The sequence below is a fragment of the Bos indicus x Bos taurus genome, chromosome 17 (assembly GCF_003369695.1).
Source record: "Bos indicus x Bos taurus breed Angus x Brahman F1 hybrid chromosome 17, Bos_hybrid_MaternalHap_v2.0, whole genome shotgun sequence".
Lineage (NCBI taxonomy): Eukaryota > Metazoa > Chordata > Mammalia > Artiodactyla > Bovidae > Bos > Bos indicus x Bos taurus.
Window position 1 is genome coordinate 158,267 of NC_040092.1, and position 13,689 is coordinate 171,955.

General features: G+C 62.9%; 1 protein-coding gene across 2 annotated transcripts in view; it reads right to left on the reverse strand.

The window, feature by feature from the left end:
* The window catches only part of DGCR8 (DGCR8, microprocessor complex subunit), an 18,982-nt gene extending 8,379 nt beyond the window's left edge, over positions 1-10,603 (reverse strand). The window contains exons 1-8 of one of the 2 annotated variants that reach the window (XM_027565978.1): positions 10,516-10,603; positions 5,206-6,204; positions 4,625-4,784; positions 3,040-3,182; positions 2,666-2,909; positions 1,513-1,710; positions 1,317-1,418; positions 702-800 (exon numbers count right to left, since the gene is read on the reverse strand). In XM_027565978.1, the coding sequence (XP_027421779.1) occupies positions 702-800; positions 1,317-1,418; positions 1,513-1,710; positions 2,666-2,909; positions 3,040-3,182; positions 4,625-4,784; positions 5,206-5,925 (1,666 nt within the window). In that variant the 5' untranslated portion in view covers positions 5,926-6,204; positions 10,516-10,603. Of the gene's footprint in view, positions 1-701; positions 801-1,316; positions 1,419-1,512; positions 1,711-2,665; positions 2,910-3,039; positions 3,183-4,624; positions 4,785-5,205; positions 6,205-7,682; positions 8,946-10,515 lie in introns of those variants that run through there. The other variant, XM_027565979.1, reaches the window with a different exon arrangement.
* Positions 10,604-13,689: the final 3,086 nt, after the last annotated feature.

A 13,689-nucleotide genomic window follows, 5' to 3' on the forward strand; every position in this document is an offset into this window, starting at 1 on the left:
GCACCGGGCACAGGAGCGCGCCTGCAGGAGCCGGCCTCGCCAGGGTGGGCTGGGGATGCTGAGCACCTCACAGCTTTCTGCCCTGAGAGCCCGCAAACAGCCCACTGATGGGTGGAGCCGGAAGACCCTCTGGAGCCTCTCTAAAGCGGAGGGGCCTCCTGGGCGGTGGGGGAGAGACCACGTGACCCCGGCGCAGCCTGGCACAGTGCCTCCCCAGGAGAGGGGCTAGACAGCTCCCAGAAGCACGCTGCTGCGCTGGCAGGGGTACAGCCAGGCAGCAGGCTTGACAGGAGGAGCCCCCAGGGCCTGCCCAGCTGTGCTCCAGACTGGCAGCCCCAAGTTTCACCGGAAGCACTCGGGAGCGGTCCTCACGAATGTCAGGACCCCCAAGGAGCATGCCTGCCGTGCGGGGTCTACACAGACGGCACCCAGGCTCAGGCAGCACAGAGCGCTGTGTGTGTGGCGGTGGGGGAGGGCGGGGTGTGGAGGGCCGGGGCAGGAGGCGTGGGCACCCCGCCCCCCCGAGCGGACGAAGGTCTTCTATGTTCGCTTCTCACATTCTGCCTTCTTGGTGAATCCTTCCCAGTGAGTGTATGACTTAAAAAGATCCAAGTGGATCACTCCATAGATACCAGACTCGCCCGCCCCACCTCCAGCCAGGATGGTTCACATGGTCCCTCTGACACCAGGAGGCACGTTACCAGCTTTGTTCTTGGCCAGTTTTTTGCTGCTCGCCGTTCCAGATCCATAGGTCACACCGTCAATGGTCACCGAGGCACCAAAAGGCTCACTTGGGTTCTCTTAAATTAAAATGACCACTTTAAAACACACATGGCCAGGATGTTCACAGCACACCAGCACACACACACTCTGCTCACCGCAGAGTGTGGGGCAGGGCTGCTGCAGGAAGGCAGGGCGGGGGTCCCCGGGGCACTGGGCAGCCACACAGGGAGACAGGCCAGAGGCAGAGCCGCCAGCGACAGAGACCAAGGTCTGAGAAAGATGGACGGGCGTGGGGTGCACACAGAATGCGAGGGGCAGGAACCCAGACTTGGTAAGCCCGAGAAAAAGGGAGACCACGGTGGACCTGAGCTTCCAGCCTTCACTCAGGAGTGCTGAGGGCAGCACCGAGGGAGCCGGCAGCCCTGCGGCTCCTCCAGCCCGAGGCCTGGGGGGGGGCTGTGGGAAGGAGGGGACAGCAGGCAAGGATGACCCCCTCCATTTCCTGTCTCATCCCAGCAGGCGGGGCTGCCCCTGACTGATGCCCGAGGCCGAGACGGAAGGCGGGACGGGGAGGCTGGGATAGGGGCACTCACCGCACTCAAAGAAGCTATACACGGGGCGGACCTTGAGCACGCGCTGCATGTACTCGTGCAGGATGCACACCTCAGACTTCCCGTTGGGGTTGATGACAAACTCTGTGACGTGACGACAGGGGTCATCTCAGAACAGCCTGAACCCCCGCCTGCGGGAGGGACCCCTGGGCCGCAGGGCGGACGAGGCCAGGCTCACCTTTCTTCGTGGGCGCGTCCTGCACAGACAGCGTGATGAGCTTCTGGTTGGCGGGCAGGATGGGCCTCTCGGACTCGGCCTGTTTTCGCTTCATTTCTCGGTTGAACTGCCGACGCTCAGCCCACGTCCTGAACTTCTTCACGGTCACTTGCTCAAAGTCAAAGCGCTTCTCCAGGTAATTCCGGAACTCCTCAAGGTCTGCACGGATCGACCAGACACCCGAGTGACTGACTCCCAGCCAAAGTCACCCCCTCGGTGGCAGGACGGGTCCAGCCACACAACACCCCTCCCGCTTCCCCTCAAGGATGAGGAGCCAAGCAATCAAGCTCCTTCGCTCTGCCAGGTCCCCAGGGAGAAACTTCCAGGCTACCCTTTTAGTTTATTTAGAACAGAAAAACAAAAATAAACAAAGAAAAAGGAACGCTTAAAAAAAACACCACTATTAGCCTCCAGGACCTTCTACCCATCCAGAACCAGGTGCCAATGGCTCACAGCAGAGGCGTCAAGCCCAGCACGGCCTCCTGCCCCCGCCTCTCCCCCAGGACCCCAGGCCTCCCGTCAGCACCCCCCCGCTGTGTCCCCCAGAGGCCTGGACGCCACGCACATGCTTGCACACTTAGGGACGGAGCGAAACCACAGAGCTCCCCACACAGCAGTGTAGACCAGTGGGCACATGCTGAGGATGGTGCCACAGGGAGACCATCAGGCAGATGGGAGCCCCTCCAGCTGTGTCTCGAGAATACCCTCGTGCCCATGGAGCACCAGCGTGCCCCCCGGAGGCTTCCCCACCAGCCCCAGATGCAGCCCCTCCTTGGGAGCAGCCCCCAGCCCCTCACGGGCAGGAGCACAGACAGCTGGGATCAAACACGCACCACCCTCTAACAGGGACTGGACAGGGGTTAAGAGAGCTGCCCCTACAGAAGAGACGCGGGCCAGGGAGGGGTGACCCAGGACTGAGGGCACCCGCGGGGCTGAGACAGTGGCTGCGCCCACCCCAGCAGTGGGACCCAGGACCAACACGCACACACCCTGCGCCAAGAGGCCCGACGGTCGTGACCAAAGGCTGTCTGGGCAGCGGCCCCGGTCGGCGGGCGGGTCTCCTGAGCGCGGGGGCGGGCTCCTTCTTGGGGACCAAGTTCGCCCCGAAGCTTACCGACCGACTCGTCCTTGCACACCTCCACCTTGGCCTTCACCTGCCCCAGGGCCCCGGGTGCCGCCTCAGCCCCCAGCGGGTCCTTCTCGTCCGGGGGCCCCGCGTCGGTGCCCAGCGGGTCGGGCTCGTCCGGGGGCAGCTCCGGCTCGGGGGGGGCTATCCCCGCGGCCCGCTCCCGCTCCTCACTGTCCTTCATCTTCCGGTAGTGCAGGCAGGGGATGCTGGTCAGGGGAGGGCCGTGTTTCTGCGGGCGGGGAGACCGCACAGCTCACCAGGCCGGACGTGCGGGCCTCTGATGCCCCCACCGGCCTGCCTGGCGACCACCCTCCTCCTGCAGCTCGCAAGACCACATGCAGGACGGACACGGCCCCTACCCGGATGCTCCCCGTGCCCAGGAAGTAGGGCCTGGACCAGGTGACCACCCGCGACTCCCGGTGCAGGTACACGGGCACTCCGGAATTGTGGAACGTCATGATCCAGCCATCGGGCAGCGGCTCCGTCGGCGGGCGGCCACGGCCTGCGCGGAGCAAGAACAGCTGTGGTCACAGGCGCATGGGCGCCGTCAGGACAGTCACAGTCAGCCCCCGGGGGGAAACAGCAGCATGCTGGAGCCAGCCTTACAGAAAAGCTCTGAGCAGGGTGGGGTGGCCCACCCCCACCAGGAGAGCCCAGCCCCGCCTGCAAGCCTGCTCCTCTGCGTGCTGGGCCCGAGCCTCTGGGGGACCCACGGGCACCAGACCCTCCTCACCTGCTCTAGTCCCCGGACACACCGCAGAGCCCTGAGCAGCGCTCCGCAAGACACGGGGCCTCGCTGCAGCTCTGCCGCCCTGACACTGCCTCTCTGCCCGCCTCCCGCGGGTACAGCCACAGGGGCTGGGTAGGCTCCGCTAGGAACCACAGACTGTGGGTCACTGCTCCCTGTGACCAGGTGGCAAGCCTGCACTGTCCCGAGCTGCCAAGGACAGGCCTGCTGCTGGGAGATGCCTTAAGGACAGCTTGCTCTTCTTACTAATATCGGGAGCCAAGTAAAAAGCTCAGACACAAAAGTGAAACGCCACGTGGAATCTAAAAAACACACGGATGAGATGAAAACCACCCCACCGACTCTTGTGGAAACGGAACGACTCCCTCGTGCCAGGTCTGACACCCGCAAGCGGCTGACGCCAGGCGAGCACCAGCATCAGGACAGCCCCGGGAGGGCAGGCAAGGCTGGGCACGCACAGGCCCCCTCAGGCACCCCTGCCCCGAGGGCTGGGCCAGGAGCTGCCTGCAACCAGCCCCGGGTACCCGAGGAGAAGGAGGCGTGTTCGTGACCGTGAGCAGACCAGAGCCCACGCGGCAGACACACGCCCTGCCCTGCCGACGGGAAACGGCGCACCGGCCACGCCTCAGTTCCTCCTGTCATGCCGGCCACCTGCACGGTGCTCAGCAGAAGGCATCGCTTGTGTGCCCGAGTCTCTCCAGCCCCTTCCCACCGCCCACCCGACACCAAGAGGCACCCCCAGGCCAAGGCAGAAACAGGGAGCCCGAGACGTCCCCGTGTCAGCAGGTGGCCGCACAGGGCAGCTCTGGGCACCCCAACCGCTCTTTCCAGTGTACCCGTGACCCCTCCACCTCTGCCCACACACGGCCATGGGTCGTGCTTTCAGAGCAGACTATGGAATGAGTCCTGCCTGCTTCCAGTGGCTTCCCCAGCACTCGGCACAGAACCCAGAACTCAGACGGGGGCCATGAGCAGCCCCTACGCTCAGCACCGCCTCCATCCGCGGCCTCCACACCCCAGAGCCCCCTCCCCCACGCCCTGGCAGTGCTGTGTCCTCACGCTCCAAGCTGCTGGCACCAACGGGACCCTCCTGCCCACAGTCGCACACAGCCGCCCAGACCGCCTCCCGGCAGCCTGAGGGCTCTCCCAGAGTGTACATGCGCCCGAGAGCCTTGCTACTTCCCGGCCCTACTCACTTTTGAGAACGGTTTTAATCTTGGTCATCATTGGCTGCACGCTTGTCTCCCCATCCGACGGGTGGTCGCTGTCTCCTCCGTATTTCTCCTCCATTCGCCTCTTTTTGGGAGCACAGAGGCCCTCTTCCAGAAGGGCATCAACATCGTTGTCAAAATCATCCTGCAAAACACGCTGTTCAGAAACCGCGGCCCCTGGCACCCGCATTCCTGCCCGCGGCAGGCATCAGCGACAGCACAGAGAAGAGGTGGTCTCAGGGGCCTAGGTGCGCCTCTGTGGTGCGCGAGCATCTGAAAAACAAACAGGGTGAAACAGCAGCCGAGGCACACGCTCGTGACCAGCAGGTCCTTCCAAGTCGGCGGAGACAAGGGTGCAAGGCAGACCTGCCAGCCAAACTATCTGTTAGCAGAGCTGGGACCCCTGGACTCCTGACGGCTCTCTCTTTCCGCATGGACCTTTCCACCTCCTGTGGGTTTTTTCCTCTGCAACATTGCAACATGGGCTTCCCACAGATGCTGCAACTCCCAAACACCTCTCTTTGGGTTTTGCTAACAGTGCTCCAAAGGAGGGGACGCCGACATACCTCGTAGGAGAAATTCAAGGCCTCTTCGTCCACTCTGTCTCTCTGCACGATCGCTTTAGCCGTGAACCCGCCTGCGCCTTCTTCATCTAGCTCCAAATTGTCAGTAAAATCTTCTAACTCATCGAGCACTGCATACTCCACTCTCTTTTCCTGATCCAGCTCATGTTCCTCATCCCTCTTACCCGCACTCTCACCCCCTGCGCCTACCCCGTTCCCCACGCTCCCGCCAAAGGGACCAGCATGCACGTCCCCAATGACAGGGCTGAGGGCCAGGCCACACTCTGCCCGCACGTCGCGCTCCGCTCCCGTGTACAGCACCTTCCTGTCCTCACTCCTGCAGCTCTCCGTAAAGCTCACGCTAATCTTTACATCCTTAAGCAACTTAAGGTCAGGGGAGAACTTCCGGACCGCAGGTGCATGCCGCGCTGTGCGCGGGCTGTGGCCACTACAGTTCGGGTCTACGAGGAGGCGGGCCTTAGAGGAGGATCCTTTGGAGAGAAGAGAAGCTCCGTAGAAGTTGAGCGGGTCCTCGGCAGGGGGTTCGGCCTGTCCATCACCACCAGAGCCAACGTCCATTACCTCTGCATCACTGGACGTTTGCAGGGGAGGTGGTGGAGACTGTCCACGGGGCAGCGCACGGAGGGGGCGAGCTCGGTCCTCCATCGCCACTCCTCCTGCGGGCTCGCGCGGGAGAGGAGAGGGGCTCCCACATGTCTCCATAGTACAGTGGTTAGGACTACTTTAAAAGACCAGAGTTTTTAAAACCCTGACATAACTCTAGACAGCTAACATGCACAAGTCCGTCGAGACCCGGGTGCGTCCTGCCCGCGCTGTGCACGCTGGCGGCTTAGTCAAGCTGGCCACATTGCTCTTTTCATTAATGTAGACAGCTTTTAGAACCACTGCCTCAATTATTGGAAATCACAATGCACTCAGCTTAAATGACTGACGACTACGCGAGTCTGTCCTCGAGCCGAAGGGGCACCCGTCTTCCTCCACCTGCAAAGAGACGTAAAGGCGCCGTCACACAGCGACCGAGGCCTCCGCTTCCCGGCACCGAGAGTCCAGTGACACTGCCTGAGAAGGGCGCCTTCCATGCTTCAGAACGGGCAAACTTGACTCCCTTCTTCAGAACCTAAATTATAACTTAAATCCTAAGTCAAGTATTTTACTAATTGTCCGCTGTATTTCCAGCTTCAGAAACACAAAAACCGTATTATACTTAGGTTCAAAAAGGATTAAAAAAACCAAAACTCCTCTACTACACTGCACCGCGGCACTCCCCTGGCTCGGCTCACGTGTGGTGAGCTTCCACAGCACACGGGGGTGTGTGGCTTCCATCCAGCACCAGTGATGTGGGTCCACTCACCTGCTCGGGCCGGTCAGTCAGAGGGCAAGCGGGCGGCCCTCCGCTCAGCTCTGCGGCACTACGGCCTCAGAGGCATGGCCGGGGCTCCGCCACCCGGGACCCCAGGGCACGGGGGCAGGGGCAGTGATGCGGCGGGCTGGGCATGGCTCTGCTCCCAGGAGGAGGAGCGCTGGGAGCCACGGGGACGGAGCCCGGCCGGGCGGGCAGGGAGAGGCTGCGGGGGCCGGCTGAGCCCAGGCACGGGGGTCCTGGCAGCCTCTTGGAGCCTGGCTCCATGCTGGGGCAGAAGGCAGGCCCAGGGTGAAGGTACCCTCAGGCCACAGTTCAGTCCCTACACAGAAGGGAGGCCCACACCCGCGAGAAGAGCGGACACAGAACTGACCACACTGCCGAGAGGGTGGAGGCGGAGAGCGGGACGAGGCAGCCCCGAAGACCCACAGGGCCTCTCCCCAGGGGACACTCATGCCGAGCGGGTGGAGGCGGAGAGCAGGACGAGGCAGCCCCAAGGACCCACAGGGCCTCTCCCCAGGGGACACGCAAGCAGGGCCCGCAGAGAAGGGTGCTCGGAGCCTTTGGGCAGACCCGGCCAACGGGGCCGAGGCCACCAGGACGAATCAGCCAGGCGGTCACCCACTCCACAGGAGAGGCCACCCAGAGAGCGAGGGCAGACCAAGAAAAGGGCTGGGGACGCAACCCTGGGGAGTTCGCGCCAGAGGGAAGACACCAGGCTGAGAAGGCAGGGCGGGGCGTCCAAACAAGGGGCCGCGGCAGGGAGGTCCCAGCAGAGCAGAACACGTGCAGACACGCACGCAGGCGCACACACGCACGCACGTGCACACACGCACCCCCACACCGTGCAGACACGCGCACGAACATGCCATGCACATGGATGCAGACACACATGCGTGCGCACACCACTCGGGGCGGCTTGCGGGTTGCAGACAGACAGGAAACAGCAGACACCACACGTTTTAAGAGGTTACGGTGGAGGGACAGGACATCAAAGACAGAGACTTGTTTAGGTGTAACCAATTCATCCAACAACTATTCACTGACCACCTACTCTGATGGGGGCAGCAGCATCAACAAGAGGGCAGCAACCACTGACCTGTCTTCTACTTCCCGGGTCCCAAGGTGTCCTCATGTTTCTGAACACAATACCTCCCCCGCAGGCACGTCTGCCAAAAGCGCTAAGGACCAAGGAAACAGGGCACGCAGGTGGTGACGGACACGGGGCCGGGAGGCCACGGAGGCGGCGCTGGACGCACGAGGACCGCCGAGCAGGGCACGGCCAGTCTCCTGGCACCAAGAAAGCTCATTTCAGACAGGCAGGCCAGCACGCCCAGCACTACAGAACACTGACACGACCAGGACCAAAGCCCTGGGCACCAGGCAGGTCTGCCAAGACCCCAGCAAGAGCCCACCCGTGATTCTGGGGGCCAAAAAGGCTAAAAGAAAAGACGTGAAGAGGACGGGGACACCTCCGGCCATGTTCAGAGGCTGAGAAGCTCAGTGTAGAAGCACAGAACTAAGATGATAACGAGGAAACCTGATGAAGGGAGGCCTTGAAGAGGTGCCCAGAGTGCAGGCTGGGAGCTGCGGCAAGTGGTCCTTGGAGTTTGGGGAGCCGCCGGGCCCCGGGGCAGCAGTGGGCTGAGGGCTCCGCTGCAGGCTGTCCCGAGCACGTTCCTGACCTTCCCTGTTCGCTATCTGCACCCGTCAACGCCTTCCATGCGGCGCACACAAAACACTGCAGATGCTGAGGACGGGAGACAGACGAAACCCCCGGCCCCAGAGCTTACACGTTAGCAGAGAGACGGACAAGTAACAACTAAGAAAAACTGAGACGCGTTCAAGAGAAAGCAAAGCAAGGAGCTGAGGAAAGGTGGGCAGCGAAGGCCTCACAGCCAACACCCCCTGAAGGCAGAGGAGGGGATATTCCAGGCAACATCGAGAAGAACAAAGGCCCCGGGGTGGGAGCACGGGGTGGCGGATGACAGCAGTGTGCCCGGGGGAAGAGGCCAGGGCAGTGAGGGTAAGGAGACCAGGACTCCGGCTCTTATCTCGAGAGACAGGCCCCTGGACGGGAGGGTCCAAGCGGTGAGGTCACATGATCCAAGGTCAGCAGTCACGACCAGCCCCCGGGCAGGCCCTGCTCTAAGCACGTTGCACACTATCACTCACCAGTTCTCACACAGCACCGTGAGAAAAAGGTTAAGGACAGAGAGGTTAAGCAACTTGCTCAAGGTCATACAGCGAGAAGGTGGTGGAGTGCTTTACCACCCAGGTAAGGTAGCTCCAGTCTGTACTGCCTTGGATTACACTTACGGTTGAAAAGAACAGCTCTGTGTCCTGAAAATCCCTACGTGGGTAGATAATAGGAGGCACAAGGGTGAGAGCAAAGAAACGAATAAAGAGGCTCACCAGACAGCCTGGACCAGCACGTCAAGCTGGAGGTGGTGAGAAACCGCCCTGAGGAGTGCATGGAGACCGAGGAGACTCCACACTCAGGGACAGAGGTGTCGCGCGCAGAGGTGGTGAAGGCAGCGTGGGGAGTGTTCGGGCGGGTGAAGATCATAGCCTAGGTTTAGACACGGCTACTTGGCACCAAAGTAACACGTGGAGGTGTGGAAGAGGCAGCCAGAAGCATGCAGCTGTCAGAAGGGAGGCCGGGGCTGGAGACGGACATGCAGGTCTCAGGAGAGACAGCGTTAAAATCAGGGACTGGACGAGATCGCCAAGGAAGGGAGCGCAGATCCTACAAGAAGCCAAGACTCACTTCCCTACCCTGAGATCACAGTCAGATTATAAAAGCCCGGAGACATGCCCCACATGGTGGCCGGGGCCACAACGGGCTCAGAGGCGGGCCCTCCCGCCATCGCTACTGCTCCAGCTGACGGCACACACGGATGCAAACCCGGGCGTCAAGTGGACGGTGAGCCAGCAGCAGGCTTGCAGCAGGCACCCCCGGGCCCGGCACAGTGCAAAACCAAGACACTCGGACAGCGCCCTTCACTTGGGTCCACTTGCTGGGCGGGCGTGGAGGCGCTGTCTCGAAAGGTCCAGTGCTGTAGCTGCCGCCTTTCGTCAAGCCTCTCGCTGCAGCCTCCCGCCCAACCCAGCGGCAGAATGACCTCACCCCGTCCTTTTCTCATCTTCCCTCCGCCTCGCATCCCACACTCACTGGCGCCACTGCTGACTGGCCGTCCCCCCCCTTCTGGTGGGTGACCACCTGCGGCAGGGTTTCTGGCCCGCTCTACCCGCCGCCCAGGACTGGAGTCCAGTCTGCGGCCAGGACACAGGACACCCGCCTAGCATTTGGGGCCTAGCAGTCCCCTGCCCTAGCCCGGACGGCTGGGCGCCGGGTAACCGAGGCACATGCGAGCATGCAAACAAGTCAAGTTCCTACCCTGAGCAACCCAGGTCCATCGGAGGACACCTGGCGGGGACCACTGTCAACAGGTGGTCACCTTCCACTTGTTTCTACCCCAGGGTCATTGTTACGACAAAACCACATCCCGATCGTCTACGTGACCCTGGGTCCGTGAGCGTGTGGTGGAAAAGACGGAAGGCTCCTCACGTTTCCCAGGCTCTCGTGCCCGGCAGGGTCCCGGGCCGGCACCGCCGCGGTAGGGACCTTGCCCGCCCGAAAGCCCCTTATGGCTTCGGGCCCACCGGACGAGGGGTCTCCTCACACCCCGGGGCCGGCCCGCGCGGAAAGCGAGCGGCGCGGCGGCCCCCGGCCCCGGCCCAGACCCCAGCGGGCCCCGCGCCCGCGCCCTCGGCGCCTCACAAAGGCGGACGGGGATTCCGCGTGGCCGGGCCCGCCCGCGCCCGCCGGCCCCGCGGCCTCGGCCCGGGAGCGGAAGGGCGCGCCTCACGCAGGCCACAGCGCCGCCCACCCGCCCGGCCGCGGGGCGCCCCTCGCGCCCCGCACCTACCTCCGGCGCCCGCGGCCCGCCTGCAGCGCAGAGCCTCGCGGCCCGGCCGCCGCCGCCGCCGCCGCCCTCCAGAGGGGCCGCGCGGGCGCTCTTCGCTCGGCGGGACCCGCCTGCCGCGCGCGGCGAGCGGAGGGCGGGCCTTGGCGCGCGCAGCCAATCCGGCGCGCGGCCTGCCCGCATTGGGGGAGCCGCCGGGCGGGCTGCGGAGACCGCCAATGGGCGGCGCGCGGCGCTCGCGGCCGCGGAGCGCGACCCAATGAACGGCGCGGCTGCGCGGGCGCGACCGGGCGCTGAGGCCTCCGCCGCGCTAACGGTCGCCGCCGGGGCGGGTCTCGGCGCGCGGAGGGCGCCGGGAACGGGGGGAGCGCGGGGGACGCCGGGAACGGGGGGAGCGCGGGGGACGCCGGGAGCGAGGGAGCGCGGGGGACGCCGGGAGCTCAGGACGCGCCTTGGGTCTGAGCGAGACCGCAGGCACGCCGACCTCCACGCTCTCCGTGTGAAAGCGGTGAGCGTAACGATAAGGGGGCCAAAGTCAGGAGGGCGCCGCTGTCCGGCCCTTCTCGGCTTGCTGGTCCTGCGCGAGGAGCCAGGATTGCCCCTGCCGAGGCGGGAGCTCCCCCGGCACGGAGACGCCTGCAAACCAGAGCCGGCGGTGCGGAGCGAGGGCCGAGAGCGAGGGCCGGGCGGGGCCCGTCAGTTTGACGGCGTTACAGAGCACCACCCCCCCCCCCCGCGCCACCCCCCAACATTCCCTGGCTGCAAGGCCAAGGCGGTGACTTTGCAGGAGACAATTGGGAAGACCGCTCCGCCAGGCGCCCCAGCAAAGGTGCGCACGTCCACCATCAGAGCGGATAAAGACGTGTCGGTTTGTGTCTTCAAGATGCCTCGATTAAAAAAAAAAAAAAAGGAGGGAAAAACGCCAGTAAAGGGACATACGGAGGGCCTCCCGAGAAAGACATACTAAAGCCGGAAGGGCAAAACCCATGTGTAATCACAAAGAGCCGGCAAACTCACAGGAGGGTCCTTCTACCCCCAAAATGGCCAGTGCTTTTCAAAAAATGTCAAGATCACTCAAGTCAGAGAGAGACTGGGGAGCCGTTAGAGCTGGAGGAGCAACAACTAAGTGTGATGAGGGGTCAGGCAAGGGTTATTAGTGGGACAAAGCTCAGCAGATTAGGTAACAATATTGTATCAATGCTAATTTCATGGTTGTAAATGTTCACTGTGGTTAGGTAAGGTGTTGAGATTGGATCTCTGGGAAGGATACTGGATTCTTTGTTCCATTTTTCAAGTTTGTAGCAAGTTGAAATCATTTCCTAAAAAGAGCCAGGGGAGGGGTGCTGCAGGTCACTAAGCTGGAGGCCCACCTAGGTCTTCCCTCCCTGCCTGCCCTCTGCTTGCCAGGCTGTGCCACAGGGTTGGCACCAGGCACCCCACAGCGGGCACCGAGCCCTGTGAGGGTCTGGCTCTCGGACTCAGCCAGCTGCTGGCCTTGCCCAGTGCACTTAGAGCCCATGGGAACCCCCCAGCCCACCACCCTCCATCTAGCCGCCTCACCACACTTCATTGCCTCCTGAGGTAGGGACCCCACCTACCCCAGTCAAACCTGAGACAGCCCTGCACACTACAGCCAACTTCCCACTTGGCCTGGCACCAAGCAGGTGACAGACAAGGACCTTACCACGGGACCACCCCGCTGTTCTCAGCTGGCTCCAGCATCGGAGTCACAAAGATCAATGCCTGGAAGCTGGAACTCCAGCACAAGCTGGGGGAGGAAACCTTTTCCCTTGGGGCTTCTGAGTTTCCACCTCAGCCTGGCTCACTTGAGGGGGTCTCTGCCAGCACAGGAGATCAAAAGACTCCGTGGGGGGCAGGGGGGGGGGTCGTCTCTGCAGACAGGAGCCAGGAGCCCAGGCCCGACAGACTGACAAGACCTGAGGATCCCTGCATCCCTCACTGATGGTGTGCTCACAGGAGATCAAAAGACTCCGTGGGGGGCGGGGGGGGCGGGTTGTCTCTGCAGACAGGAGCCAGGAGCCCAGGCCCGACAGACTGACAAGACCTGAGGATCCCTGCATCCCTCGCTGATGGTGTGCTCACAGGAGTCAGGCGCCCAGGCCCGACAGGACTAGACCTGAGGTCTCCGAGGTCCCTAGCTGGCTGTGTGCTCACAGACGTGGCTCTGTGCCTGCACACCTCCGCTCGGCCGTCCTGGGGCTGGAGAACAAGCAGCTCATCGGGGAAGGGGCATGAGAGACTCCAGCAGGGACTCGGATCAGATGCATCTGGTGACAAGCACAGAGGCCTCTTCTGGGCATGTCAAAGGCCCTTCCAGGAGACAGCTAACCCGGGTCCTGAATCCTCCAAACAACAGAGACCTCGCTTCCAGACACTGGCCTGAGCCAAGGGGGTGTGCAAAGGGTTAGGCTCTACTATCTATCTGGCCAGGGCATCAGGACACAGGAGTGGAATAGATGAAAGGTCTTCACACTCTTGTTCCGACTGGGAGACACACAAGCAACACTCGGTCAGTGCAAGGCCTGCCTGTCAAGACAAGGGCTTTCTGTTGTGCAGCAGAGACCAAGATGGGGAAGCTGCCTCAGACAGGGTGACTGTCAGGACTTGAGCCAAGACCTGCGGGGCAGGGGAGGGGGAGTGCAGCGCGGGCATCTGGGGGAGGAGCCCTTCCGGCAGCGGGAGCCGCAGAGCAAAGGCCCTGGGGCACGAGCAGCCCTGGGCACTCGGGCAAGCCCGAGCCGGCACGGCTGGGCCCCGAGGGCTGCCTGGCCGCACCCTGCTCCACCCTGGCCTGCGGGCTGTGGCGCTGTCCCTGTATCTCCCCAGGCCTGTTTCCTGGTGTGTAAAACAAGGTCACAATTTTTTATTTTGCTCAGCTGCCAAAACAAAGTATGCCAGTGAGGGGCTTACACAACAGAGATTTATTTACCTGGTTCGAGACTGGCCGTCTGAGGTCAGGGTGTCCGTCACAGGCCCTGCTCCTCTGAGGGCTTCAGGGGACAGCAGGCCCCCCTCCCTGCTTCTGGGGCTCCTTGGCAGGAAGCAGCTTGGCCCCAGCCTTCGCAGGCATCTGTCTGCGTGCCTGCCTGTCCCTGTGCCCATGTGTCCCTTTTCATAAGGACATCGCTCCTACCGATTCTCTTCTGATTATCTCTG